Source organism: Vitis riparia, chromosome 19 (genome assembly GCF_004353265.1).
Source record: "Vitis riparia cultivar Riparia Gloire de Montpellier isolate 1030 chromosome 19, EGFV_Vit.rip_1.0, whole genome shotgun sequence".
NCBI classification, from domain to species: Eukaryota; Viridiplantae; Streptophyta; class Magnoliopsida; order Vitales; family Vitaceae; genus Vitis; species Vitis riparia.
The window spans coordinates 17,089,905-17,116,661 of record NC_048449.1 but is presented as its reverse complement, the minus strand read 5'-3'; the positions used below and the strand labels follow the sequence as shown (position 1 = coordinate 17,116,661).

The 26,757-nt window shown below is 34.2% G+C and overlaps 2 protein-coding genes across 3 annotated transcripts; one reads left to right on the top strand and one right to left on the bottom strand.

Annotated features, from left to right (window-relative positions):
- Nucleotides 1–9,234: 9,234 nt before the first annotated feature.
- LOC117908770 (C2 domain-containing protein At1g53590) lies at nt 9,235–16,904 on the top strand. 2 transcript variants are annotated; one of them, XM_034822490.1, is made up of 12 exons: nt 9,235–9,631; nt 10,391–10,465; nt 10,845–10,988; nt 11,665–11,760; nt 11,861–11,992; nt 13,208–13,360; nt 13,464–13,505; nt 13,656–13,704; nt 14,291–14,383; nt 14,460–14,643; nt 15,165–15,288; nt 15,594–16,904. In XM_034822490.1, the coding sequence occupies exons 1-12, from the start codon at nt 9,506–9,508 to the stop codon at nt 16,689–16,691; spliced, it is 2,316 nt and encodes a 771-aa protein (XP_034678381.1). In that variant the 5' UTR covers nt 9,235–9,505; the 3' UTR covers nt 16,692–16,904. The 2 variants fall into 2 exon arrangements, with proteins under 2 accessions (XP_034678381.1, XP_034678382.1); XM_034822491.1 differs by lacking the exons at nt 9,235–9,631; nt 10,391–10,465; nt 10,845–10,988 and having other exon boundaries at nt 11,669–11,760; nt 11,844–11,992.
- On the bottom strand, nt 16,880–18,791 carry LOC117908771 (pentatricopeptide repeat-containing protein At3g14580, mitochondrial). Its single transcript, XM_034822492.1, has one exon. It carries the CDS (start codon nt 18,735–18,737, stop codon nt 17,556–17,558), a length of 1,182 nt encoding a protein of 393 aa, XP_034678383.1. The 5' UTR covers nt 18,738–18,791; the 3' UTR covers nt 16,880–17,555.
- Nucleotides 18,792–26,757: the final 7,966 nt, after the last annotated feature.

The following is a 26,757-nucleotide window of genomic DNA, read 5'->3' as shown; positions in this document are numbered from 1 at the left end:
AATAAGGGTGCAGTGAAGACAACTGTTCCTGTATAGTTTGTTAAGAAGGGTGACAAAGCAGGTTCACCTGAAGCTACCTTTTTTGCAAAGTTGGGGATGAGACTTTTCTCTTAGGGTCTTGTGGTGTTGCCCGTTTATGGCCATAACCCAATTTTTAGTCCCGAGATGCTAGAATGTACAAGAAGAGGATCACATTGGTGAGTTTGCAGCTGGAGTCTCTATGGTTCCCTTACACCCATTGATTATCTCATACCCCACCCTAGTAGTTGTACCTTAGGCCCACATACTGAACCCCATTACCAGGGTGGAAGCATGGTGATAGCCCTATTCAGGACCCCATCTATGACTCTGTGCTAAGGAGTTAAAGCAACTCAAAGAAAAGATGGTCCAAATGAAAAGTGATTCAATGATGCAAGCTCCACGTGCATGAATTCCCATGCCATAGCCACCCTCATCTCTCCACCGTCACACCCACCAAACCCTCTTTATACCCACTTCTCTCTCTAAATCTTCATCCATCATAACCTCCAAACCCATCCCCATACCCATTCATTTATCCATCACACCCATTGCAACAACCCGCTTCATTCTCATACCCATTTTCACTCTTCCCATACCCACTACATACCTATGCCTCCATCCTTCATTTCACCACCTCATCCGTTCAAACCCGTTCTCCTACTCCCATGCATGGAAACCTCATCTCACTATGCTCCATTTATCACACCTCATGCCCACAGAAACCTTCTCTTTACACACTAATGCCCATCATCACCCTATCTTCATTTTCTAACACCCATCAAACTCATCACCCCCCCCCCCCCCCCCCAACTGACCATCAAGCGCTCCTATCTCCTCCACCATGGGTTCTAAATGCATTGCTTCGAGTATCAAGTATCATGCAAAGTTCAAGTCTATGTTTTCCAGAATAGTTCGAGCTCTTTAAGGTTCTCCTTGCAAAGGCTCAAAGTATTCATGTTGCTACCACCACCACCATTGAGGCCCAGCTCGATAATATTATCATCCCACTCTAGAATTTTAGCCCCATTTCCCTCTGCAAAGGACTAGGTTCAAATCTTCTAGCATTGCTGATTGTTTTTTGTTCTAGGGTTAATGCATAGGCAGAAGACGGAGTGAGAGGGAAGAATCTCTTTCCTTTTTCATATAGTAATCTAGGTTTTGCTGCTTCTATGCGTCCATGGTGGTGGTGGTGTTGAAGAGAGTGAAAAGGTGAAGTTTGTGTTATAATTTTGAAAAATGGGCTTGTGGTGTGGGTATGGTAGGCACATGCATAATAAAAAAAATGGGTTTGTGGTGTGAATTTGAGATATATGTGCATAAAAAAAATGGGCTTATGGTGTGGGTATGGTAGGCACATGCATAAAAAAAAAAAAAGGGGTTTGTGATGTGAATTTGAGAGATATGTGCATAAAAAAATGTGTTTGTGGTGTGAATTTGAGTGATATGTGCATTGGAAAATGGGATAGTGGTGTGGGTATGACATTATTGCAATATAAAAATGGGTTTGTAGTGCTATTATACCTGTACACGTTATGATGCCTAGACCATGTCTTTGTTTTTTTTTTTATTATTATTTTCTTAGTTTTCTTCAACTTTTGATGCAAAAAAAAAAATAATTTTCAAAATTTTAATCTTAAAATTCCATCCTTGAACAATTTTTTTTTTAAATTCCGATTTCCAAATTTAATTTCCAATTTTCACATTTATTTATTTAATCGTTATTATTTTCGTTATTATTATTATTTTATGTATTTATTTATTTTTAAAATTCAATCCTTAAATAATTCTTCAAAATTCCGATTTCCAAATTTAATTCTCAATTTTTGAAATTCCAATTTTCTAATTTTCGAACTTCACTTCCAATTTCCAAAATTTCAATTTTCGCATTTATTTATTTATCATCAATATTATTATTATCATTTTATTTATTTATTTTTAAAAATTCCACCTTCGAATAATTTCCAAGATTCCAATTTATATAATTTAATTTTCATAGTTTGTATTTCTCAAATAATTTTCAAAATTCTAATTTCTTTCAAATTTAATCTCCAAAATTCCAATTCTTAAATTTAATTTTCAAAACTCTAATTCTCAAATAATTTACTAATTTCTCTCAAGCTTAATTTCCAAAGTTCCAATTCCTTAGTTTAATTTTCAAAACTCTAATTCTCAAATAATTTTAAAATTTTCAATTTCTTTCCAATTTAATTTCCAAATTTCCAATTCTTAAATTTAATTCCCAAGACTCCAATTTTCAAATAAATTTCAAAAATCTAATTTTCTCTCGAACAGTTTTAATTCCACTCTGGTTTTCAAATAACCTTTTGTTTCTCTTGATTTTACGTAAGTAAGAATGAATTTTTTTCATAATTCTAAAATAATGAAATTTGTCAGACCAATTCATGCAAGATAAATTGGGCTTTGGTGGGAGGCCCAATATCAAAGAAGTTTTACTTAAAATAAAAATGAACTTGAGTGAAATGTCATGTGTGCCATAGGTGATTTCATATTCTGTTTGGTGATGCATATGATATATTTTATGTTCATTCTTATACACTAACCCCATTTCATGATAGCGCATTGTTTGCTTGTTACCATGGTACGGATCTGCTCTCACTCTGACCATTCTCTACACTTTGTTTTGGCTCCCAATGTATGATCATCTTTTGGTATCCACATTTAATCAACCAATTGCCACACGTGCTTCATTTTATTAGTAGAGACCCATTTTTAGGAACTTAGAGGGGTGTTATGGTCTTTACCGTACCTTCTCAATAAGTAACCTGAACCCCGACCCCGATTTGATTTTTTGCAGACCACCTTTTCCAAATAAGGAGTCACACTTAGGGTTTTCTTTCTTCTTTTGTTTACCCTTTAAAAATAAAACAAAAAATAAGTGGTGACTCCAAATCATTTTCTTAATAAATAAATCATTTTTCAAATAAAAAAACGAGTTCGCCATAAATTCAAATAATTGGATTCATTAACAAGTATAGTAATTTTTAAAAAAAATTTGAAATTCAAATAATAAATTCATTAATACCAAAAATTTATGGAAAAACATTAATTTATAAAGACTCTATTATTTTCTTTTCTAACACCTGATTATACTTTTATAAATTTTGACACTTTACATTGAATTTATTAATAGGTTTAATTTTAATTTTTTTTTAAAAAAAGTAGGAACACAAAAATATATCTAATTACTACAAAAAATAATAGACAAAAATTGATATATTATGAGATATGACTTTATTATTTTTCTTATATGCACAACTATATTTTTAATTTTTTTATTAGATATATAGATTCTAAATCAACAGAGACAAAATTAATAATTAAAATTTTTTAATGAATCTTTAAATTTTGAGAATGATTTGAGCCATGTAATTGCATATTAAATCAAAACATTTCAAAATACTATGTTCATAATTTATAATGCAATAAACAAATTCTAGCTCATTTACATATTAAAAAAAATTTAAACTTTGAGCATTATTTATTTTAATAAAATATTATTAACCATTATTATTTTAAAGTTATTATTATTATTATTATTATTATTCATTTTTAGCATAAAATAAATCAGTTATGCTTCATGACATATTAATATCCATATTTTTTTTAACATATATTAAAACAATAATTTTTTTTAAGAAAAAATATAATTTATAATTTTATTGTAATATTTCAATTCATGTTTTACTAAAAAATATTTATTTTTAAATTTATTTTTAAATTTATTTTTAAATTTATTTTTAATTAAAAACTATTTTTTAATAACACTTAAATTGAATTTAAATAATATTATATGAATTAAAATTTCAATCTTTTTACAAAATTAAAATAGAAAAATTATTTCCCAAATAAGTTTTTTTTTTATTATTCTTAAAAACTCTTTTTAAAAACAACTATCAACCACCTTTATTTTTATAAAATTATAAAAACTATTTTTATTTTTTAACTTAAAAACAGTTTTTAAAAACAAACATAAAAATATTGGAAACGACACTTAGATTTTAACATTTTACTTTAAATTAAAAGTGGAAAATAAGAATAAGTGAATAATAGTTTACTTATCTTTTTAAATTTTATCAATTTTTTTTTTTTTAAATATAAGCCTTTAATGATACATATTTAAAATTTTCAACACAATATTACTTTCATTTACATAATTTAAAAGAAAATGAATTTGTTAGGGTATTGAATGTGTCTTTCAAAATATCAACCTCAGCCATTGAAGGTATATTATACTATGATATCTAGACCATTAAATAAAGTCCACATAAATGATATCAAAATACAAATAAATTAAATTAAAGCATAATATCATGACTTAACTACAAAGGAATGGATGTAAGCAAAGGAAATAATGTCACGCAAGCAACATGATTGGTTTCACTTTGATAGATATCAAATCTTTTAATTTCTTTTAATTTTTATTTAAATATTTTTTAAATGATATCATGCCAAATTTTCAAAACTTCAATTTTTGAATAATTCTTCAAAATTCCATTTTTTTTTTAAAAAAAATTAATTTTTAAAAGCTCTAATTTTCAAATAATTTTCAAAATTCCAATTTCTTTCAAATTTAATTTCCAAAATTCCAATTTTCAAAATTTCCATTTTCAAATAATTTTTTCAAAATTCCAATTTTCAAAACTCTCATTTCCAAATATTTTTCTCAAAATTCCAATTTTTAAATTTAATTTTCAATACTTCAATTTTTTAATAAATTTCAAAACTCCAATTTTTTTTCAAATAGTTTTAATTCCAGTTCATTTTTCAAATATTTTTAATTCACAAATTTTCTTTGATTTTCAAATAGTCTTTTGTTTTCCTTGATTTTCTTTTATAAGCATGAATGAATTTTTCATTATTCCAAAACAATGAAATTTGTGGGATTAATTCATGCAAAATCAATTTGTGGGGACCCTACATATGAGTTTTCTCTTCTGATTATTAACTGTCATGCTTAATTAATATTGTTTGATCTTTGTCCTAATCTTTGACAAGCATGTGATAACTATTATTTGCTACTAATGTACGATCTCACTCTCACTTTGCTTATTTTGATGTATGATTTGTTTTATTATTCGATCATTTCATTGGTACTCATTGATTTCCTTATCAATTGTCACACTTATCTCACTTTATTTAGTAGAAACTCGTTTTTAGGGGCTTAGATGGGTGGTACATACCTTCCTAATAAGTAACCTAACCCCCGAATCCAAGTTTGGTTTTTCATAGACTGTCTTTTCCAAATAAGGAGTCACACTTAGGGTATTTTTTCTTATTTTGTTTTCCCTTAAAAAATAAAACAAAAATAAGTGACGACTCCAAGCCTTTTTCTAAAAATCAAATTTTCACCAAACAAATAAAAAAACGAGTTTTACCATCGAGCGATGTGCGGGGTCCACACTCAGATTTTAACATTTTACTTTAAATTAAAAGTGGAAAATAAGAATAAGTAAATAATAATTTACTTCTTTTTAAAATTTTATCAATTTTTTAAATATAAGCATTTAATGATACATATTTAAAATTTTCAACACAATATTACTTAAATGAATTTGTTAGGGTATTGAATGTGTGTCTTTCAAAATATCAACCTCAGCCATTGAAGGTATATTATACTATGATATCTACACCATTAAATAAAGTCCACATAAATGATATCAAAATACAAATAAATTAAATTAAAGCATAAAATCATGACTTAACTACAAAGGAATGGATGTAAGCAAAGGAAATAATGTCACGCAAGCAACAGGATTGGTTTCACTTTCATAGATATCAGATCTTTTAATTTCTTTTAATTTTTATTTAAATATTTTTTAAATGATATCATGCCAAATTTTCTTGTTCTATCATTATATTTTTTTTAAAAAAAAAAATTGTAATATTATTAGTGGGCCCGTTTTGGTTTTTCTTCCCTAATACGATCAACGAAAAGGAATTTCTGCAAAAATAAATAAATACAACGGAACTTACTTTTGCCGACATCAGACAAACCACTCATTCGCATCCACCGCGACCGCGGCCCCCACCAAAATATCCTCCACATCCTACTATTACAGTCTGACACGTGCACAGATTTGGAAGTACAGACTCTTAAGTGAAATCTGCATACACTCTGAATTGTCAAATGAGATTTCAGATTATTTTTTTTAAATTTAATTAAAAAAATATAAAATTATAAATTATTATTGAAATTAAAAATCTATATTTAATAATAAAAATTTTATATATTTAAACTTAATTATCTAATATTATTTTAATAAAGATAAAGAAATAAATATAATAATAAATAAATATTTTATTTATTAATAAATTAACCATCTTAAAATAATAAAATTATATGATATACAAATAAGATATAAAATTATACAATTTAAGATATTTTATTTATTATATTTTTAAGGTATTAATTTATTTTTATTTTAAAAAATTTATTTTTATTGAAATAATAGTATTATCTTAAATTTTCATATATAGATTTTTTATTATTTTAAAACATATGTTTATAATTTTATGTAAAATAAATAAATGTTTTGAAGATAAATTTCAAAATTAGTTAATAAAATTAATTTTAAAAAATCTAGTTTCATTAAAATTATAAAAAATACCTACTAAACATTTATATAGTAAAAAAAAAAAAATTTCACCCTAATTGTAACATGTACTATATGATATAACTTAAATTAATAAATTATATAATTTTATATTTTAAAAATATAATAAATTATTTTTATTAAAATAATATTATATCTTTTAAGTTTAAATAGTTAAATTTTTTATTATTAAAGTATATATTTTTAATTAAAAATTTTTAAATGAAATCTTACTTGCATGTTTCAACTTAAATTTATAAAATTATATATATATATTTACGCCACCGTAGTAATAAAATAGGTACGTTAAATATAAGTTTTGGAAGGGAGCGCAACTTATATTCATTTACAAGAATGTTCTAGTTTCCCCAATAAGACTATAAGAGACGTTTGACGTAGCAGTTCCAAAAGACGAGGATCTGGTATGATGATGACTCCTATCAATCCTGCGCGTGCCCCCACGCGATTATTTTGATGATGTGGGGAGATGTAATTGGCGGATTTGGTGTTGGTTTCGAGTTCATGTTTGAAGAAGTGGACTGGATAAGGATAACAGGCGACGCCTGTAACCCTGTTCCAAAACGTGTGCCCATAGATTTGATATTAAGCAACCGAATGTAAGATAATAGTATGCGTACATGTGAGGAAATCTTGGGTTTAACTAGGGCGGGCAACCGAATGTAAGTGATGATTGGTCTTATTTAATTATTAACGGAGAAATTCTCCCGTCTCCATTTCTTAATAATTAATTTTATATTTCATTATTATTGTTATATTTAATTTCATAACACAAACATAGATTTATTATAAATGGATAAAATAAAATAATAATAATAATAATAATTACTATTATTTTATAGTGGATGGGTCAAGCCTTTAATACCCTCCATGGGACCCAAATCTTGACTATCCCATAATATGATAAAATAAAATTATTATTCAACATAAATTCATTATTTTAGATTTAATTTGTAGTCTTGTTATTTTATGCTTTTATCTTTATCTTTATTTATTTTTAACCTAATTCCATTTGTTTGTATTCCATCTCATTTGTTTGGTTCTTTAAAAGTAATAAGAAAAGAAAAAAAAGGTTAAGGCTATGTTTGGATCTCAGAAAGTTTAAGAAAAAAATATAAGAGACAAAAAAGAAAAGGAAAAAATAGAATAAAAATAATTAAAAAAATAAAAAATAAATTTAAAGTGATAATAAATTATTTTTATATAATATTTTAAACTCTTTTACTTTAATTCTTCTTTATATAAAGGTTAAATTATCATTAAAAAAAAGGAAACAAAGTTAAATATAATTAAAAATAGTATTAAATTAAGAAATACAATTAAAACTCACTTATGATTAAGAAATTAAGAAAGTTAAATCTAATCAAACTCACTCTTATAATTTATTATGCATTTTGAAATCTTAAGGTAATGTTTAGTTCTGAAAATGCTAAAAATAATTACAATAAATTATTTTCTTATGTTTGATTGTACCATGGAAAATGTAAAGGAAATAAAATATAATTAAAATTGATTAGAGATATATGCATTTTCAAATTATTTAATTTTTAGATAGAAGAGTTAAAATAAGTTAAATGAGTTTGAAAAAATATATAAAAATAATTTATTGATTTTAAATTTATTTTTCATTTTTTTTCTTTCTTTTTTACTTTTCAGCAATATTTAATTCCCAAAAAGCTTAACTATGAAAGAAAAAACAAATTAAAGAAAATGATTTTCTCATGTTTTTTTTCATCATAAAAAAAATAAATATAATTAAAATTAGTTAAAAATTTATACATTTTTAAATGATTTAATATTTATATAAATATGAAAAAAATAAGTAAAATGAGTTTGAAGTAGTATTTAATAATAATTTATTGATTTTAAATTTATTTTTCTTTTCTTTTACTTTTTCTCTTATTTTTCTTTCTTTAATATTTTTCCAGAAATTAAACATAACCTAAAGAAAAATACAAGGGAAAGAAAATAGAGAGGAAAAGTAAAATAAAAGAAAAGGTAAATAAAAATTTAAAAAATATATTTAAAGTTAATAGATTATTTTTATATCTTATTTCAAATTCATTTTAGTTTTAGAAAAGGTGTGAGACGGAAATAAAATAGAGAATGAAAGTAAAAAAAATAAAAATAAATTATCCATAAAAAAATAAAATAAAATAAATAAATTATCCTTGTATATTCTACTTCAAATTCATTTGATTTATTTGAGCTTTTTATATATACTTAAAGGTGAAATAATTTTTTACTAAAAAATTAATTTTCCATATAGGTTTTTATTTTTTTTTTCTTGGATTTTCCTTTTCTATAAACCTTTCCATATTTTTCCCTAGTATTCCTTTTATACTTTTTTTAAACCAAACGTTTCTATTTTCCTTAAACAAACAAAGCGTAACTAACTCCCAATCTCGCCCTCACGAAATACATATTTGCCTGCGCACACCCGATTATAAACTCCTGACGCGGACTACCAAAGGCTTTCCACATGCCTACACGTAGCGCACACGAAAGCACCACGTGGCAACCAACCGTCAGTCAATGCAGGAACCGTATAGGAGAAGCATCGTCGGCGTAACACTCCTCAAATTTTCTTCTCCACGTTGTCTTCGCAAGTGAGTCACCGATAAATCGCCGGAAACTGGGTCAACTCCTAACTGGATACGATATATTGGATCCTACCCCCACTTCACCTATTTATTGATCAGTCACTTGGAAACCTGCCCACATGCGTTTCCGAATTGATATCCATGTATACTGCACTGTAACCGTAATTTGCATTTAATCTTTCAAGATTCTTGTCTGGGTCACCAGGTGTTTGATAATTGAATTCACTGAAGAACCCAAAGAAGAGAAAGATGGCGCTGACAGAGATTTCGATAATACATCATGTGGCAATGGTGCTGATTTTTCTCTGGCTGCTTTCTTCTTTAAGTTGGAACCACCCAATTGCTTACTTTGTGTCTTTGATTTATCTCTACCAGGTATGTGTCATGAACAAAGATTTTTGTTATGTTCTTGGTTTGTTTTTTTTTCATTTCCATAGCATTCAGTGTTGATTGTCTTGAGAATGTGGGGATATTGATTGAATTTCAATATTGTTTCAGAAAAAAGGTTTTAGGGAAAAGGGCCTTTGATACTTTTGGGTTTTGGAGACATCAGAAATGCAGGCTAAAATAGAAAAGAAAATGATATTTTTCAGATCTTAGGAAATTCAGATCTTTGCCTTTTAGGGACAGTTTAACTTTAGGGAAGTATGTGTCAGTAAAATGGTTCGCCAAATCTTGAAATAGAAAACGATATGGATGTGAATTTTCCATTAATATGCACACTCTATGAAGTGTGTGGCTATTCATGGCGTGGTTTGGAGAAGAAAATTGAGCCTACAGAAGAAAATAGAATGGCAATTTTGATAGCGGCTTTTGAGGGATTGTTTGGCAGTACAATAGAGTGTGATTTTTGTGAACTTTTGTTGTAAGATGGATGTAATACATTCTAATTAATTGTGTGAATATGGTTTTTGCGTAATTTTCATATACATAATAAGTTGTAAGGGAAGTTGCTTGATTCTAAGATGGATGTAAATTATCCATTATTTAGTACATTTTAGCGAAGTGAGAGACCATCTATTACATGGTATAATTTGTGTAATCTTGATATACATAATACTTTATGAAGTTGCAATGTTGTGAGATAGATGTGAATTGTCAATTGATAAGGGCTTTTGCTTTGTCTTTCCAAAGGTTCATGAGCAGTATATTATGAGGATGAGGAGGAAACTACAATTCAAGGAAAGAAAAGAAGCTAATCGGAAAAGGGTAATTTTCAGCCTTCTCAAAGCTTCAGTTAATATGCACTTTTGATCGTTTTTCCAGTTTGGTCATTTAGAAAATTGAAGAAAATAAATGAAAATTTAAATCTCATGCATTATTTGGATTTGGTTTTCAAAATTGATTCTCCAAGGATTTGGTTTTTGAAATTGATTCTTCAAGTTCCAAATAATGAATTTAAGATTCAAGCCTGTATTTTCGTTTCTTTTATTGCATTTTCTGACTAATTGAACAGAGCTTAGTTATATTTGCATATTTTGTTGGTATATTCTCCTTATTATGGATTTGAAAACTAAGTTGAGGCTCTAGACTTGATTCCTTCATAACTGAAAAATCTTAATGCTCTATCATGTTTTATTTTCTTTAGGTACTTTCTGATTCTGAATCAGTGCGGTGGTTGAACCATGCAGTTGAAAAGATTTGGCCCATATGTATGGAACAGATTGTTTCACAGAAAATTCTCCTTCCTATCATACCTTGGTTCTTGGAGAAGTACAAACCCTGGACAGCTGTATGAATTGACTTACTTGGATAATTTATGTATTCTTCACATCTTAATTTTAAGTGTAACACTGATTGGGGCTTGTTTCTTGATATTTTTTTTTCACTTTAATTTTCCCTAGGAAACTCTTTTGACATCTATTTCATGTTTTGATCACTACCACTCAATCTTCTGTTTGGGGCAAACCTCAGTTTGCTGATGTTCTTAATTAGGTTTCTGTTTTCAGTCAAGTGGCAGAAACCTGTTGACCTATATTATATTGAGGTTACATATATGCTTGTGCTTATCTTGTAAAATTGTGTTGTGTGTATCTGTATTCTTAGATGTTTATGAAATTTTGTTTACTGAAGCAGGGTTGTGGACCAACCCAGAATTCTGAAAGCAGTTTATATTTTTGCCCTTTCTTTTTGTGGAAAAAAAAATAGTTTCTGAGGTTGTCCTGTTTTTTATTATCAAATTGTTTCGTAAATTATAGTTTGAGGATACAAGATGATTAATCTTAAGGGTTAGGGAGTAGTTAACTATAAATGATACACTGTCTGGGATTTATAACCATAATCGACCTATAGTTGGGTGGTGCACCCAACTGATGTGCTTTGTTAGAAATTACATGTATTTCTTGTCAGGAATTTGTGTTTCCATTAACTCTGTTTGTTATTAATAATTAAATTTAATGCATATGCAGAAGAAAGCTGTTGTTCAGCACTTGTACATGGGAAGAAACCCACCTATGTTCACAGAAATGAGGGTCATTCGTGAATCTACAGATGATGATCACTTGGTATGTTTGACTAGCCCTGGAATGGTGGAACCTTACTGTGTTATCTATAGGGATACTATTGACATAAGTCTTCAGAGATTCAGTGATTCAATTAATGCAGGTTTTGGGGTTGGGAATGAATTTTCTCACTGCAGATGATATGAGTGCAATACTAGCTGTAAAACTGAGGAGAAGATTGGGATTTGGAATGTGGGCAAAATTACATTTGACTGGCATGCATGTTGAAGGGAAGGTACAGATATGATTCTTATATTACTTAGTTCAGTCAGTGCCTCAAAGCTTTGTTTTTCCATCAAAAATATGTTCACTAGAAAGAAGTAAATTATATGTTAATTGGAATATATGCTAAGATCTCTATTAGCTGAGTTATTATAATGGTAGTATTAGGCATACCAACAGTAATCAGATGGACATTTTCATCTCTGAGAAACAGAAGTTTGTCATCTGATTTATCCATAAAAATATAAATAAATGGAACTCTTCATCTCCCAGGAATGAAATATCATCATATGTTAGAAAATGCTCTGAGAAGAGCACATTGTTGAGGATGGAGAACTATGTGCTGCTTTAGGCACCTGATTATTTGGAGGAACTATTTCATTTAGGATGTTTTGTTTATGGGAGAATTTACTTTCTTGTTTTCACTCCTTCCACCTTGTGTTACTTTTATGTACCTAAAAGAACTCTGAAATCAATTAGTTCACGAGGTGCAAGTGCAACTAACATTATATAGCTTATTAAATGTGATGATGCCAACATTGTAACTAGAAGTTCTGTTGGAAGATTCCTTTTTGTTCATTTTAGAACTTTGAAATTCATCCTATGGTTGTGCGCTTTTCCACTGTGTTGAACTCTACAATGTACTGGTTGCTTCTTCATAGTGTAAACCTTTGCAACATTTCAAGCTTAGGAATGTATACTAGATTTCTAGTGTCTTCAATTGCAGTACCAATTTAGAGGATGTGCAGTAAATTTCATTATAACATAGTCTTCCATCTTATTTTCGTACTTTATTATTTACTTACGGGGTTGAGGACATTGTCTCACCATAGGCTGGTAGTAGGTTGAAAGTTAGGCTGTTTTTATGGGTAATACAATACTAAAATTACTGAGGGACTGCAAAATGAAAATTGATCTGCTTAATTTTCTTTCAATTGTTGAAATTTAGAAGTGCTAAGCTCAATATCATCTCATCTGTTTCATACAACATTCAAAATGTATTTCAGTCTTTTCTTTTTCTGTGGCAGTTGGAGATGCGGCATTTGTATAATGTGTGTAGTCAACTTACAATCCCAACATATGACATGATCTACATTCTTTTTACCATTAGTTTTTTCTAATGAATGCTGTGAAAATCAAAATAGAATTTGATTGCAATCCCATGGGGTGCTCAAAATAAAGCTTTATTAAGTGTTACTAAAGTTATGCCTTTCTTTTTCCCTTGCAGGTTTTGATTGGAGTAAAGTTTATACGGAATTGGCCATTCATTGGTCGTTTGAGGGTGTGCTTTGCAGAGCCACCATATTTTCAGATGACAGTGAAGCCTATCTTCACTCATGGACTTGATGTTACAGAACTTCCAGGGATTGCTGGATGGCTAGTAATTATATTTCATATATTATATCTGCTGGCTTCTTGAATTCTCATTCTCTCTCTTTCTACCTTTCTCCCTAATTGGATGCTTATTTTTGACTCTTGATTAGGATAAGCTTCTTGCTGTTGCATTTGAGCAGACTCTTGTTGAGGTTAAGTTCTCAAACCAGTTTGAATGTTTTTTTTTTTCCCTTTTAAATCATCTTAGCATTAGTTGAAGATTCAGCTGTTATAAGTTTCTGTTATAACCTGTATTTGTTCGGGAATTGCTGGTTGTGTCTAAATGTACATCATCTTTGCAGCCCAATATGCTGGTTGTTGATGTAGAGAAATTTGTTTCACCAAATAAAGGTAATATTTTTCAGAAGAAAGTTTTTTTAATTTGGCCATTCCTTTTGTGCTTAGCAGTCAAAATGTTTTGCAAATGAATGTCTTCATTATTCATTATAAACTTTTTCTGCAAGTACCCAATTCCAGAATGGTTAATGCCCTGATTCAATTTAATATTTGAAATCATTCACTTTGTAATTTGAGGATCGTTTCTTTTAATGTAAAAGTCAGCACGGGGAAGTGCATGCTGATGACTTAATCAGATGATTGAACTTTTATTTTCTTTGACTGAGTGACTCAGTGCAAGTTTTTCACAAAATCATGATTTCTGGTGGGTTTAAATGAAAATGATAAGGCTGTGGCTTATTGCCAAAGGGTATCATTTCCTGATATAATTGTCAGAAATTGTTTGTGTCATCTTCCTTTTGTTAAGATTCTGTTATTTAGTCTGCTTGTGCAGTATGAATGGACTTTTGCCCTAGCTTCTCTTGTCGCTAATGAAATTAAACATGCTCTCTGAGATTTAGTGGAGTAAGGTTGACTTCACTAGCCAATTATGGGTTCTATAATTCTTTTATGCTAAAGTTTTGACAAATTCATATATTAGAGGATTGGTTCTCGGTCGATGAGAAGGAGCCTATTGCCCTTGCCAGAGTGGAAGTTCTTGAAGCATTGGACATGAAACCATCAGATTTAAATGGTTAGTTTGATATAAGCTTTTAATACCCTTCTGCAACATACTAGTACTAAAATTTGTTTAAATACCCGATTTTCAGGATTGGCTGATCCATATGTAAAGGGGAAACTTGGACCTTACAGATTCACGACTAAGATACAAAAGAAGACTCTCACTCCAAAATGGAATGAAGAATTCAAGATCCCCATCTGTTCATGGGAGTCGCCTAATATGCTAGTCATTGAAGTTCGTGACAAAGACCATTTTGTTGACGATACCCTTGGGTTTGTTTCTAAACTTCACATTAAACAATGTGTAGTACATATAGATCTCTTTTGTGTTATAAAAACCTGTGGTACAGGTTTTGGTTTCTAAGTTGAGTTTATTCTGGTTTATCTAGTTTTGTTTATATATCGTAGTTGTATTTTTTTTCCTCAAGTTTATAAGATTAATGTTCCCTCTTATACTAAAATAAATTCCTTAGAATAATTATCATATCTACAATTACTTTTCAGGGACTCGCATTAATATTGTATGCTTGATTCACTTTCTGTATTCCATATAGATGTGTATCTGTGAAAATGGTATGAGATTTAACCTATCTTTGGCTTGGCCCACATTCCCTAAGATTTCTATTGACATATTTATAATCTTAGGGATTTTATATCAATTTCAACTGACAGGTTCAATTGATATGGAGGCAGAGATTCTCCTACTATTTATAATCTGTTTTCCTTGATTTTTTTTTTTTTTCAAATCGTTTGGAAAATGCTTTAATGAAATGCTAATCTCCTACAATATACAGGGCCTGTTCCCTAAACATCAATGATCTTAGGGGTGGCCAGAGACATGACATGTGGTTGCCTCTCAAGAACATCAAAATAGGGAGGTTGCATCTTGCAATTACTGTACTTGAAGACAACGAAGAGGTATTCCTTTTATTATGTTCTACATATCTAGAAATGAAAATATAAGGATGAATTTGGACATTTCATGAGATCTTATCTGGTTTTCCATGGCATCATAACCACAAAAAGTGATAATAAGAACTGATGTTATTTCATGTAGTCTTAAGATGGCCTTTGAAACTGGAATATGACCAAGGTCATATACCATATGAGGAATAGAATGGATCCTCTCTAAATGTTACGTAGAAAATAATGAGAAAATTTCATGATGTGCTGAAATTTATGATGACAGTTTGATCCATATTCATGGCATAATCATTTGACAGGAAGCAGATCAGATAGATGACAAGGAAATACTTGATCATGAAACATTAGATGAAGAAGATGAAGATCAGGAAGATAAAAGAAATTCCCTTGCAAGGGAGACTTCTCTCAGAGATTCCTTCTCATCTGCATCAGAAAGAACTTCAAAAGTGGCAGATAAATATGAACCCATCAATCTTGAAGGGCAGCAGGAGACTGGAATATGGGTCCACCACCCAGGAAGTGAAGTTTCACAAACTTGGGAGCCTAGAAAAGGGAAGAGTAGGCACATTGATTCCCAAATCACTGGAGAGGGTAATGATTCTTTTAGGAGCCCTAATTCAATTGCATCTGGATCATTTCACAATGATGGCAGCAGCACTGACGAGAATTCTGAGGGTAAGAAAGCACAAGCAATGAACACAGTTCGTAGGGGCCTAGGGAAGATTGGTACAGTGTTCCATAGAAATAGGAAGGAAGATAATTCCAGCAACATTGGTGAGATCATTCCATCTCCACCTTCTAACATTAGGGAAGTCAATTCCAAGGCGATTGGTGTTAGGTTTATAGTGGAGGACAACCTTTCTAAGCCTTCTTCTGCTGAGGTTCCAAAAGAAGACAGGAGTCCAGGTCATGAGGGAAGTGGCACTGAAAGCCCGAGCCAGGGGAATGTGAAAGACATGGCAAAAAGCTTTTTAAAGCAGGCTGGGAAATCTGCTCGTGGCATAAAACATGCCCTTTCCCGGAAAGGTTCAAGAAAATCTCAGGGTGATCAAGAAATTCCTGTGTTTGACTCTTCTGATGAGGACTCTGCTTCTTCATCAGTTTGTACCTCCACAATGGAAGCAATTCCTATTATTTCCACTCCCATATCCAGCCATGGAAATGATCCTGTAGCCCATAAGGAGCAAGTTGTTTTGATAGGTGCTCCTGCTGCTAGCATTGAGGAACCAGTGAGTGAGATGAAAGTGGATGATGAAGGGAGAGAAGGGATGGGCGATAACATTGCAAGCAGCTCTGAAGGAAATGGTGATGCGTTGGTTGAGCAGTCATCCAGTTTTGAGCCTTCTGTGGAGAAGTCGGAAAGAGAGAAAATGGAGAATCCTATTGTAGCCAGTTAAAAAGGTTAGCCCATGAGTGGTTGGTAATGTAATTGAATTTGCAGAATGAATCCACAGCAGATATGTTGATTCTCTTGTTTGTCAATTCTGAAACACTAGGTTGGTTGTATCTTGTGTTATATTTGCGTGCCATGATGGTTATTTGAGTATTGGTTGTATATACTTGTATTCCATGTGGACGAATAATGTACAACCAAAAAGGTTTACGGCTTCTTTTATAAAGTTTGTTTAAATTTGTATCAACTCCAATAACACTCAGAAACTGCAGAATCAAAAGAGCAAAAGAATTTTGATTATACATACACAGGGTGCCCAATTCCATAGGGGCATCATGTAGGCGTTTCAAATCCCTTCGAATGCACTGCACTAATGAATGTGCATTCAAGGCCCTGCACGCCTGCCTTTCGAATCAGGTATACGTGTGAGAAACATGAACCATATCTCTATTAAAAGCTCAGTTGCTTCAACTCTATTGCCCGTGCCTGTGCAGATACTACAATGAAAAATGTTTAAGAGAGAAAGAGAAACTTGCCTCCAAGAGAATGTCCTTGAATGTAACAATGGCATTTGGGTGTTTCTGCTTGAGCTGTACGAGATGAAATTCTCATATACGGTTCTCAGAAATAAGGTGTAACTTTGCTTTTCTCTTGGGTTTCTAAATACAAGGTGATTGCAGGAACATGAATGGTCCACTTCATCAGATGCATATGCCACGCAGGACAAGAGAATTTTGAAGAATGGGGATGCCCAGAAGCCAGTTTCTTAATGATAATCTCGTTGCCAACTAGAAAAACAAGTGAACAACAGCTGCAATCCAAAGTTTCAAATTTATAGCTGATGAACCATACACTGCAGGTGCAGGTTTCAAGTGGCTACTTCCTCCATAATTTCAGACTGAGAGACATTCCTTGGGAACATGGTCTGAAGAATCCGCCTCCACATCCACCTCTCCGGAACAAAGCCTTGTTCCACCATTTGCTTCAAAATCCAAACCACATCAGCAACTAGGTTCTCCTTGCAAAGCCCATAGATCATCATCTTATAAGACACAAAACTCGGACTTACACCTTCATCTATCATCTGACACATGAACTCCTTTGCCTTACCAAACCTCCCAGTATCAAGAACACCATACAAAACCTCCTGATAAGACCCCGCATTCGGGTAGCACCCTTTCAGCTTCATTCTCCCCAGAAGCTCCATCCCCTCTTCAACTCTCCCTCGCTTCCTCAGCCCCGATATCAATATATTGAACACGACGGTATCAGGGTAAACGCCTTCCCTCTCCATCCTCTCCAACAACCCCAACGCCCCCTCCACCCTACCACTTTCACACAACCCATGCATCAGAGTCGAAAATGTCCTCACATTGGGCCTACACCTTTGCTTAGGATATTCATCGAGCAGCTCACATGCCGCATCCACATTACCACTTCTACACAACCCCTTCACAAGTATATTCAAACAACAGGCGTCAATCTCTACACCCAACTCAGGAGCACCCGCATACACCTTGTGAACAACATCAAATCTTTTCGCTGATACAAGCATATTCAGCACAAGATTGAAGGTCTTCACAGAAGGCCAACAATGGAACTTGGGCATATCAAAAAGGGTCTCAACAGCCCTGTCAGGCCGACCTGCAACATTCCCATAAACCTTGATCACGTTATAGAAAAACACATCAGATAATCTACATTGCTTATCAATCTTGAGCGTCTTTATGACATCTTCAATGGCATCAAACATGCGGGCTTGTGCCAACTTGTTGATTACCAGAGTGTAAAGGGCTTCATTGGGTTTGAAGTCTTTTCTCTTGGAAACACTATCCAAGACTGGCATTACTGATTCTGGGTTTCTCAGACCGTCGAAGATTTTCAGGACTTCTCTAGGTGACAACCAGTCCTTGTGATCGAGTCTTTTCAGATCATCGGGAGGGAATGTAGAGAAAAAAGTTGATTTTTGGATGAGGGTTGGATGAATCAATGCGGAACGAGAGACTGATCGGTAAATTCTTAGTAAAATGGAACATGAACGTGAAGTCATTTTATTTGTTTTCTGAAATCAACTCTTTTTTCTTTTGCGACGCATGAAACTACAGCAATATCAAATTCCTTTTGTGGGTTTTGGCAGCGCCAGTTTCCCCAAAAATCGCTTTTATCATTCCACTCTATTTTATCTTTTTTTTTTAAAAAATTTAAGGAAAGAAAATTTTATTTTTCTAATGCAAGAAAAAAAAAGTATTTTTCTTAAATTTCTTTGAGAAAAATTCCACAGGAAAATTTCCTTTAACATATAATTCAATGCAAGAAAATTTTCTAAAACTTTGTGGTTCCCATACAAAAAAAATTACCAAATAGGAACTCGACTTTATAAAATATAAATTTTAAACTATTATTTAAATAATTAACATTGTACACATTTTTTTGATTAAATATTACCTTTGACCATTTAGGTATTACCTTTTAATAATACAAGTATTATCTATGATCATCTTAAATATTACTTTTGATCTAGGAGTATATAAAACTTGAATTATTTTTAAAGGGTTCCTATTTTATAAATATTTTTATATGAGACATAATTTTTTTCCAAATGATTATAAATATTTTATATAATTCTTTTTTAATATCAAAAAAATATTTTTATTTTATTTTTTTTACTTAATATAAATATTAAGACAATAACAACTTAAAATTGCTAACTTTTCATCCCTTTGAGCACAAACCAATTTATCTCCCTTTTAGAAACATTATAAAAGGGATAATTAAATTTTAATTAACCTATTTAACTTATATAACATGAATTCTAGTCGGTTTTCTTACTCATGAAAATATTATACCTAGAAGTTTATTATCAATGAACTCTTTTTAAACCAATCAAATTTGTTGTTTTTTTTTTATTTTTTTGACGGAAGTAGAAAGAAAGTAATGAAATATGATAAGATTTACATGGTAAGCAAACATTTCCTTGACATATTTACACAAAATTCTAAAAATATTTCTAATGCTACCATAAAATTGAGCAACTCTAGTTATTATCGCCTAAAAATCTCTAGTTAAGATCACACCCAATTAAATTTGATTAGCACTACCTCTAATAATTTCAATGAATTAATTAATAGCATTATCAATAAAATAAAAAATGGTTGAGAGTGATTAAAATATCGCGATATTTTGAGTATCGCGTTGAGCCAACCACTAGGGCAAGTTTGCCACTTGTTATAAAAGTTGCACCAAATAAATATATACTTAAATTAAACATATAAACATAATTTTTAAAAAAATGTTTTAAAGAATGCATTAATTATAATTATTTTATAATTATATGAAAATTTTCCATATATTTGAATACCAAAAATATAAAAATTATCACGATAATTTTTTTCATAGTATTTTTAATATCATTAATATATTAATTAAGTATTAAAAATTATACATATATTATCATTTATTTTATATCATTTAATACAATTGAATTAAATAAGTTATAATTTTAATATTAAATATATTTTTAAATTAGACATATTATAATCAAATATCACAATATTATTAAATAATAAATGTATAAATTCATATTTTTTTTATTAGCACATACAATATTATTATCAAATGTAATAAATTATATTATATATGTATCAATCACAATTCTATTATACTTCTAATTTTATTTTTAAAAGTTTTTTCTTACATTTTTATAATTTCTGATCAATTTTACGTTCATCGATATTTTGTATCAAAATATTCATCGATATATTTTCGATATATCTAATATATCCGTAAAATAGAAGTACTAATATATCCTTAATTACCAATATTTTTATCCTTGGTTGGGAGTAATTTCTTTAAAAGTAATTATGTCATTTTAAATGGCCCATAATGTGAAAATTATTTTCCATAGTTTTAGTGAACAATTTATACCCAATATTCATACGTGATAAATAGGGGGATAAACATCACTAAAGTCTTTAATTATTTGGCTATAGTCTGGACATGGTAAATTTACCAATCAGAACATATATTTGCTGAACCACTCTTGTCCATTCTTTTGATATCAATACCAACATGGTCTCCTTAGCAGAGCCCCAAGAAACTCCCATTCATCCTACTACAGGCCTACCACTCAATCCACCCTAAATAAGTTCAAACCTCAATGCCAAATTTGTGGCAAACTTGGCCACATAGCAAACACCTATTATCATAGGACAAATCTAAATTACCTACCGACCTAACATCCACCCAAGAACTTCAATACCTTCTATTTTCTCAAAATTGAGACCACCAGTTCTCAAATATTCAACATGATGTCTAGCAACAATACTATAGTTGATAATAGTTGGTGCTTAGACTTGGGGGTAACTCATCATTTCACACCAAGTTACTCCATGTTAGCTTCAACAATACTATTCACAAGGTTAGATCAAGTGATAGTTGATCATGGTAAAACAATTTCAATTTCTTATGTTGGATGTATTATTCTACCAAGTTCTTCACACTCTCTTCTACTTAATCACATATATCACACATCAGCCATTTCAAATAACCTTATTAGTGTGTCCAAATTGTGTAGAGATAATAAGGCCTTTGTTGAATTTCACCTTGATTATTTTCTTATGAAGGATCAAGACACACACAATATCCTCCTTTAGGGACACAATGACCATGGATTCTATAGAGTTTACTCACCACCATCCTCCTCAAGCCATTCCATGTCACTTTCCAACTCCAAAGCCCTTGTCATTCAAACCAAAGATACCAACATCTAGCATAGGTGCTTAGACTATCCACCTTTAGCTATATGTCACAGGATGCTTCAAATGACCCTCCCCATGGGCTTATTTAGGAGGAGGGAAGCTTCTGGAGACTCCTGGAGCCATCTACACTAAGCCATTGGTGGGAAGAGTGTGGAAGGTTCTAGAAATGCCTAGAGATGTCCACACATCTCTACACTATGGAGGAAGGCATGGGAGGAGTCCAAGGCTTTCTAGAGACTTCTAGGAATCTCTTGTATATTCTTGTACATAGGGTTGTACATAGAATAGGGTAGGATGTTCTAGAATATTCTTGATTTGTAAGGAACCCTCCAAGGTTCCAGAGAGTTCCCTTGGTGCCTATAAATAGATGAGGGCCTCATTTGGTGAAGGCACCACCCAAATCACTTCCTAACCAAGCAAGTGAGCATCCAAGCACTTGTAAAGGCTTCTTTGAGTAATAAAGAGCTTCCATTCTTTAAGAAGTTGCCTACTAAGCTTTTTAAGCTTTCGAGTCGCGAGTGTCTTAGCCGAGCAAGCTAAGCATTGGGGAGCAAGGCTGACTTAGCAAGATCAAGTGTCTTGACTAGCCTAAGTGCCGCACGATCTTAGTGAACTACTAAGTCCGGGACAAGTGGTATCAGAGCATGACTACGAAGCGGGCATAGTAAAGGAAGCATGTCGGGCTCTAACGTGGAGGAGACTAGCGAGCAAACCCATGGGAGGGAGACCGAGCCTACTGCACGGGGCAGGGGCAAGAAGGATAAATCTGGTGATGCCGTTGCCAACATGGAGGCAAGGTTAGCCAAGGTGGAGCTAGCCATGGCGGACACTCGGGAGGGATTGGACTTGATCAAGCAAGGCATGGAGAAGGGCTTAGAGGATCTAAGGGAGCAGATCCAAGACCTTCGTGAGGGGAGTCTCACAAGTTCAGCTAGTGTCACACGAGGAGTTCATGTCCTTCCACGAAAAGGTCTTAAGCATGCTTGCTAGCATGGAGTCAAGGATAGAGGCCTTGGTCGTTTGAATGGAGTCCCGAGACCAGGAGGTTAAGCAAGAGTTGGCCATCTACAAGGCTGCTGTGTCGGCACGGGTCATGGCCACACATGAGGCATCTAGGGTGGAGGTGCCAAAGCCACATGGGTTTAGTGACAAACGGGATGCCAAAGAGTTGGATAACTTCTTATGGCATATGGAGCGATAGTTCAAGGCTATTGCATTGACGGATGAGGCGGCTAAGGTAAGAACTGCAACCCTCTACCTTACTGACACAGCTACTCTATGGTGGCATCGAAGGTTTGCCGATATGGAGAAAGACATTTGCACCATAGAGACGTGGGAGGACTTCAAGAGGGAGATTAAGAGGCAGTTCTACCCTGAGGATGTGGCTTACCTGGCTAGGAAAAACATGAGGCATCTCAAGCACACAGGCTCGATACGCGACTATGTCAAGGAATTCTCTTCGCTCATGCTTGAGATTCCTAACATGACTGAGGAGGAGTTGTTATTCAACTTCATGGATAACCTGCAAGGGTGGGCCGAGCAGGAATTAAGACGCCGAGGTGTTCAAGACTTAGCCACTGCTATGGCAGTAGCAGAGTCTTTAACGGATTATAAGAGGGGAAACTCCTCCAATAATGAGTCTTTGGAGGATAGCCACGCCATGGGTGGGGGAGACGAGGTTCCAAGGGACCACAATGCTCCTAAAAATGGATCAGGAAAGACGCCTAACGTCCGAGAAGGAAGGGGTAAGGCGGAAAGGAAAGAATTCACGCCTAAAAATCAAATGCTTCCTATGTGACGGTCCACATTGGGCACGAGATTGTCCAAAGAGGAAGGCGTTTAGTGCCATGATCGAGGAGAGGGAGCAGGAGGACGAAGCACATATGGGCTCAATGCAACTACTAGGTGCCCTCCAATTCAACCCAAAGCCTAGTACGCCTAAGACCTCCTTACTAGCAGGGGTGCAAGTAAAGGAGGAAAAAGAGGAGCGAGCTGAGGTAGCCCACACACACATGGAAGAGGTCACCAAGGGAAATGTGAACTCAATGGGTAAGAGGAAGCAGCACTCTAAACATTGAAAGGGCACGGGTCTGCATCCATCTGAAGCCTCACGAGAGAAAGAGGTGAAGAATATCCTGGCTGAACGGGTCACCAGGAGACAAGGGGTCCCTCCTGTGATAGAGTATCTAGTCCAATGGAAAGGACTGCCTAAGAGGCAGGTAAGCTGTGAACATGCAGATGCCTTGAGAAGGTTCTGGAAACACATCGAGAGGTTTCGGAAAGAGGCAACGACGAGGACGTCGATGACATAGGTGGGGGAGAGTGTCACAGGATGCTTCAAATGATCCTCCCCATGGGCTTATTTAGGAGGAGGGAAGCTTCTGGAGACTCCTGGAGCCATCTACACTAAGCCATTGGTGGGAAGAGTGTGGAAGGTTCTAGAAATGCCTAGAGATGTCCACACATATCTACACTATGGAGGAAGGCATGGGAGGAGTCCAAGGCTTTCTAGAGACTTCTAGGAATCTCTTGTATATTCTTGTACATAGGGTTGTATATAGAATAGGGTAGGATGTTCTAGAATATTCTTGATTTGTAAGGAACCCTCCAAGGTTCTAGAGAGTTCCCTTGGTGCCTATAAATAGGTGAGGGCCTCATTTGGCGAAGGCACCACCCAAATCACTTCCTAACCAAGCAAGTGAGCATCCAAGCACTTGTAAAGGCTTCTTTGAGTAATAAAGAGCTTCCATTCCTTAAGAAGTTGCCTACTAAGCTTCTTAAGCTTTCGAGTCGCGAGTGTCTTTGCCGAGTAAGCTAAGCATTGGGGAGCAAGGTTGACTTAGCAAGATCAAGTGTCTTGACTTGCCTAAGTGCCGCACGAGCTTAGTGAACGACTAAGTCCGTGACAAGTGGTATCAGAGCATGACTATGAAGCGGGCATAGTAAATGAAGCATGTCGGGCTCTAACGTGGAGGAGACTAGCGAGCAAACCCGTGGGAGGGAGACCGAGCCTACTGCACGGGGCAGGGGCAAGAAGGATAAATCTGGTGATGCCGTTGCCAACATGGAGGCAAGGTTAGCCAAGGTGGAGCTAGCCATGGCGGGCACTCAGGAGGGATTGGACTTGATCGAGCAAGGCATGGAGAAGGGCTTAGAGGATCTAAGGGAGCAGATCCAAGACCTTCGTGAGGGGGTGCAAGTCTCACAAGTTCAGCCAATGTCACACGAGGAGTTCATGTCTTTCCAAGAAAAGGTCTTAAGCATGCTTGCTAGCATGGAGTCAAGGATAGAGGCCTTGGTCGTTCGAATGGAGTCCCGAGACCAGGAGGTTAAGTAGGAGTTGGCCATCTACAAGGCTGCTGTGTCGGCATGGGTCATGGCCACATATGAGGCATCTAGGGTGGAGGTGTCGAAGCCACATGGGTTTAGTGGCAAACGGGATGCCAAAGAGTTGGATAACTTCTTATGGCATATGGAGCGATACTTCAAGGCTATTGCATTGACGGATGAGGCGGCTAAGGTAAGAATTGCAACCCTCTACCTTACTGACACAGCTACTCTATGGTGGCGTCGAAGGTTTGCCGATATGGAGAAAGGCATTTGCACCATAGAGACGTGGGAAGACTTCAAGAGGGAGATTAAGAGGCAATTCTACCCCGAGGACGTGGCTTACCTGGCTAGGAAAAACATGAGGCGTCTCAAGCACACAGGCTCGATACGCGACTATGTCAAGGAATTCTCTTCGCTCATGCTTGAGATTCCTAACATGACTGAGGAGAAGTTGTTATTCAACTTCATGGATAACCTGCAAGGGTGGGCCGAGCAGGAATTAAGACGCCGAGGTGTTTAAGACTTAGCCACTACTATGGTAGTAGCAGAGTCTTTAACGGATTATAAGAGGGGAAACTCCTCCAATAATGAGTCTTTGGAGGATAGCCACACCATGGGTGGGGAAGACGAGGTTCCAAGGGACCACAATGCTCCTAAAAATGGATCAGGCAAGACGTCTAACGTCCGAGAAGGAAGGGGTAAGGCGGAAAGGAAAGAATTCACGCCTAAAATCAAATGCTTCCTATGTGACGGTTCACATTGGGCATAGGATTGTCTAAAGAGGAAGACGCTTAGTGCCATGATCGAGGAGAGGGAGCAGGAGGACGAAGCACATATGGGCTCAATGCAGCTACTAGGTGCCCTCCAATTCAACCCAAAGCCTAGTACGCCTAAGACCTCCTTACTAGCAGGGGTGCAAGTAAAGGAGGAAAAAGGGGAGCGAGCTGAGGTAGCCCGCACACACATGGAAGAGGTCACCAAGGGAAATGTGAACTCAATGGGTAAGAGGAAGCAGCACTCTAAACATCGAAAGGGCACGGGTCTGCATCCATCTGAAGCCTCACGAGAGAAAGAGGTGAAGAATATCCTGGCTGAACGGGTCACCAGGAGACAAGGGGTCCCTCCTGTGATAGAGTATCTAGTCCAATGGAAAGGACTGCCTAAGAGGCAGGTAAGCTGTGAACATGCAGATGCCTTGAGAAGGTTCTGGAAACACATCGAGAGGTTTCGGAAAGAGGCAACGACGAGGACGTCGACGACATAGGTGGGGGAGAGTGTCACATGATGCTTCAAATGATCCTCCCCATGGGCTTATTTAGGAGGAGGGAAGCTTCTGGAGACTCCTGAAGCCATCTACACTAAGCCATTGGTGGGAAGAGTGTGGAAGGTTCTAGAAATGCCTAAAGATGTCCACACATCTCTACATTATGGAGGAAGGCATGGGAGGAGTCCAAGGCTTTCTAGAGACTTCTAGGAATCTCTTGTATATTCTTGTACATAGGGTTGTATATAGAATAGGGTAGGATGTTCTAGAATATTCTTGATTTGGAAGGAACCTTCCAAGGTTCCAGAGAGTTCCCTTGGTGCCTATAAATAGGTGAGGGCCTCATTTGGCGAAGGCACCACCCAAATCACTTCCTAACCAAGCAAGTGAGCATCCAAGCACTTGTAAAGGCTTTTTTGAGTAATAAAGAGCTTCCATTCTTTAAGAAGTTGCCTACTAAGCTTCTTAAGCTTTCGAGTCGCGAGTGCCTTAGCCGAGCAAGCTAAGCATTGGGGAGCAAGGCTGACTTAGCAAGATCAAGCGTCTTGACTTGCCTAAGTGTCGCACGAGCTTAGTAAACGACTAAGTCCGTGACATATAGCTCATAAAGTTTTTTATATTTATAATATTCAGAAACCAAGAGCTTTCAACTTCCATTTTTGTAATTCATGTCAGTTTGCTAAGAGTCGTAGACTTCCTTCTCATTTGTCTCAATCTCA

Coding starts and splice junctions, on each gene's coding strand:
- LOC117908770 (XM_034822490.1), top strand. CDS start 9,506: ATGGCGCTGACAGAGATTTCGATAATACATCATGTGGCAATGGTGCTG. Junction 13,361..13,463: donor CAGGGATTGCTGGATGGCTA/GTAATTATATTT, acceptor ACTCTTGATTAG/GATAAGCTTCTTGCTGTTGC. Junction 14,384..14,459: donor GAAACCATCAGATTTAAATG/GTTAGTTTGATA, acceptor CCCGATTTTCAG/GATTGGCTGATCCATATGTA.
- LOC117908771 (XM_034822492.1), bottom strand. CDS start 18,737: ATGACTTCACGTTCATGTTCCATTTTACTAAGAATTTACCGATCAGTC.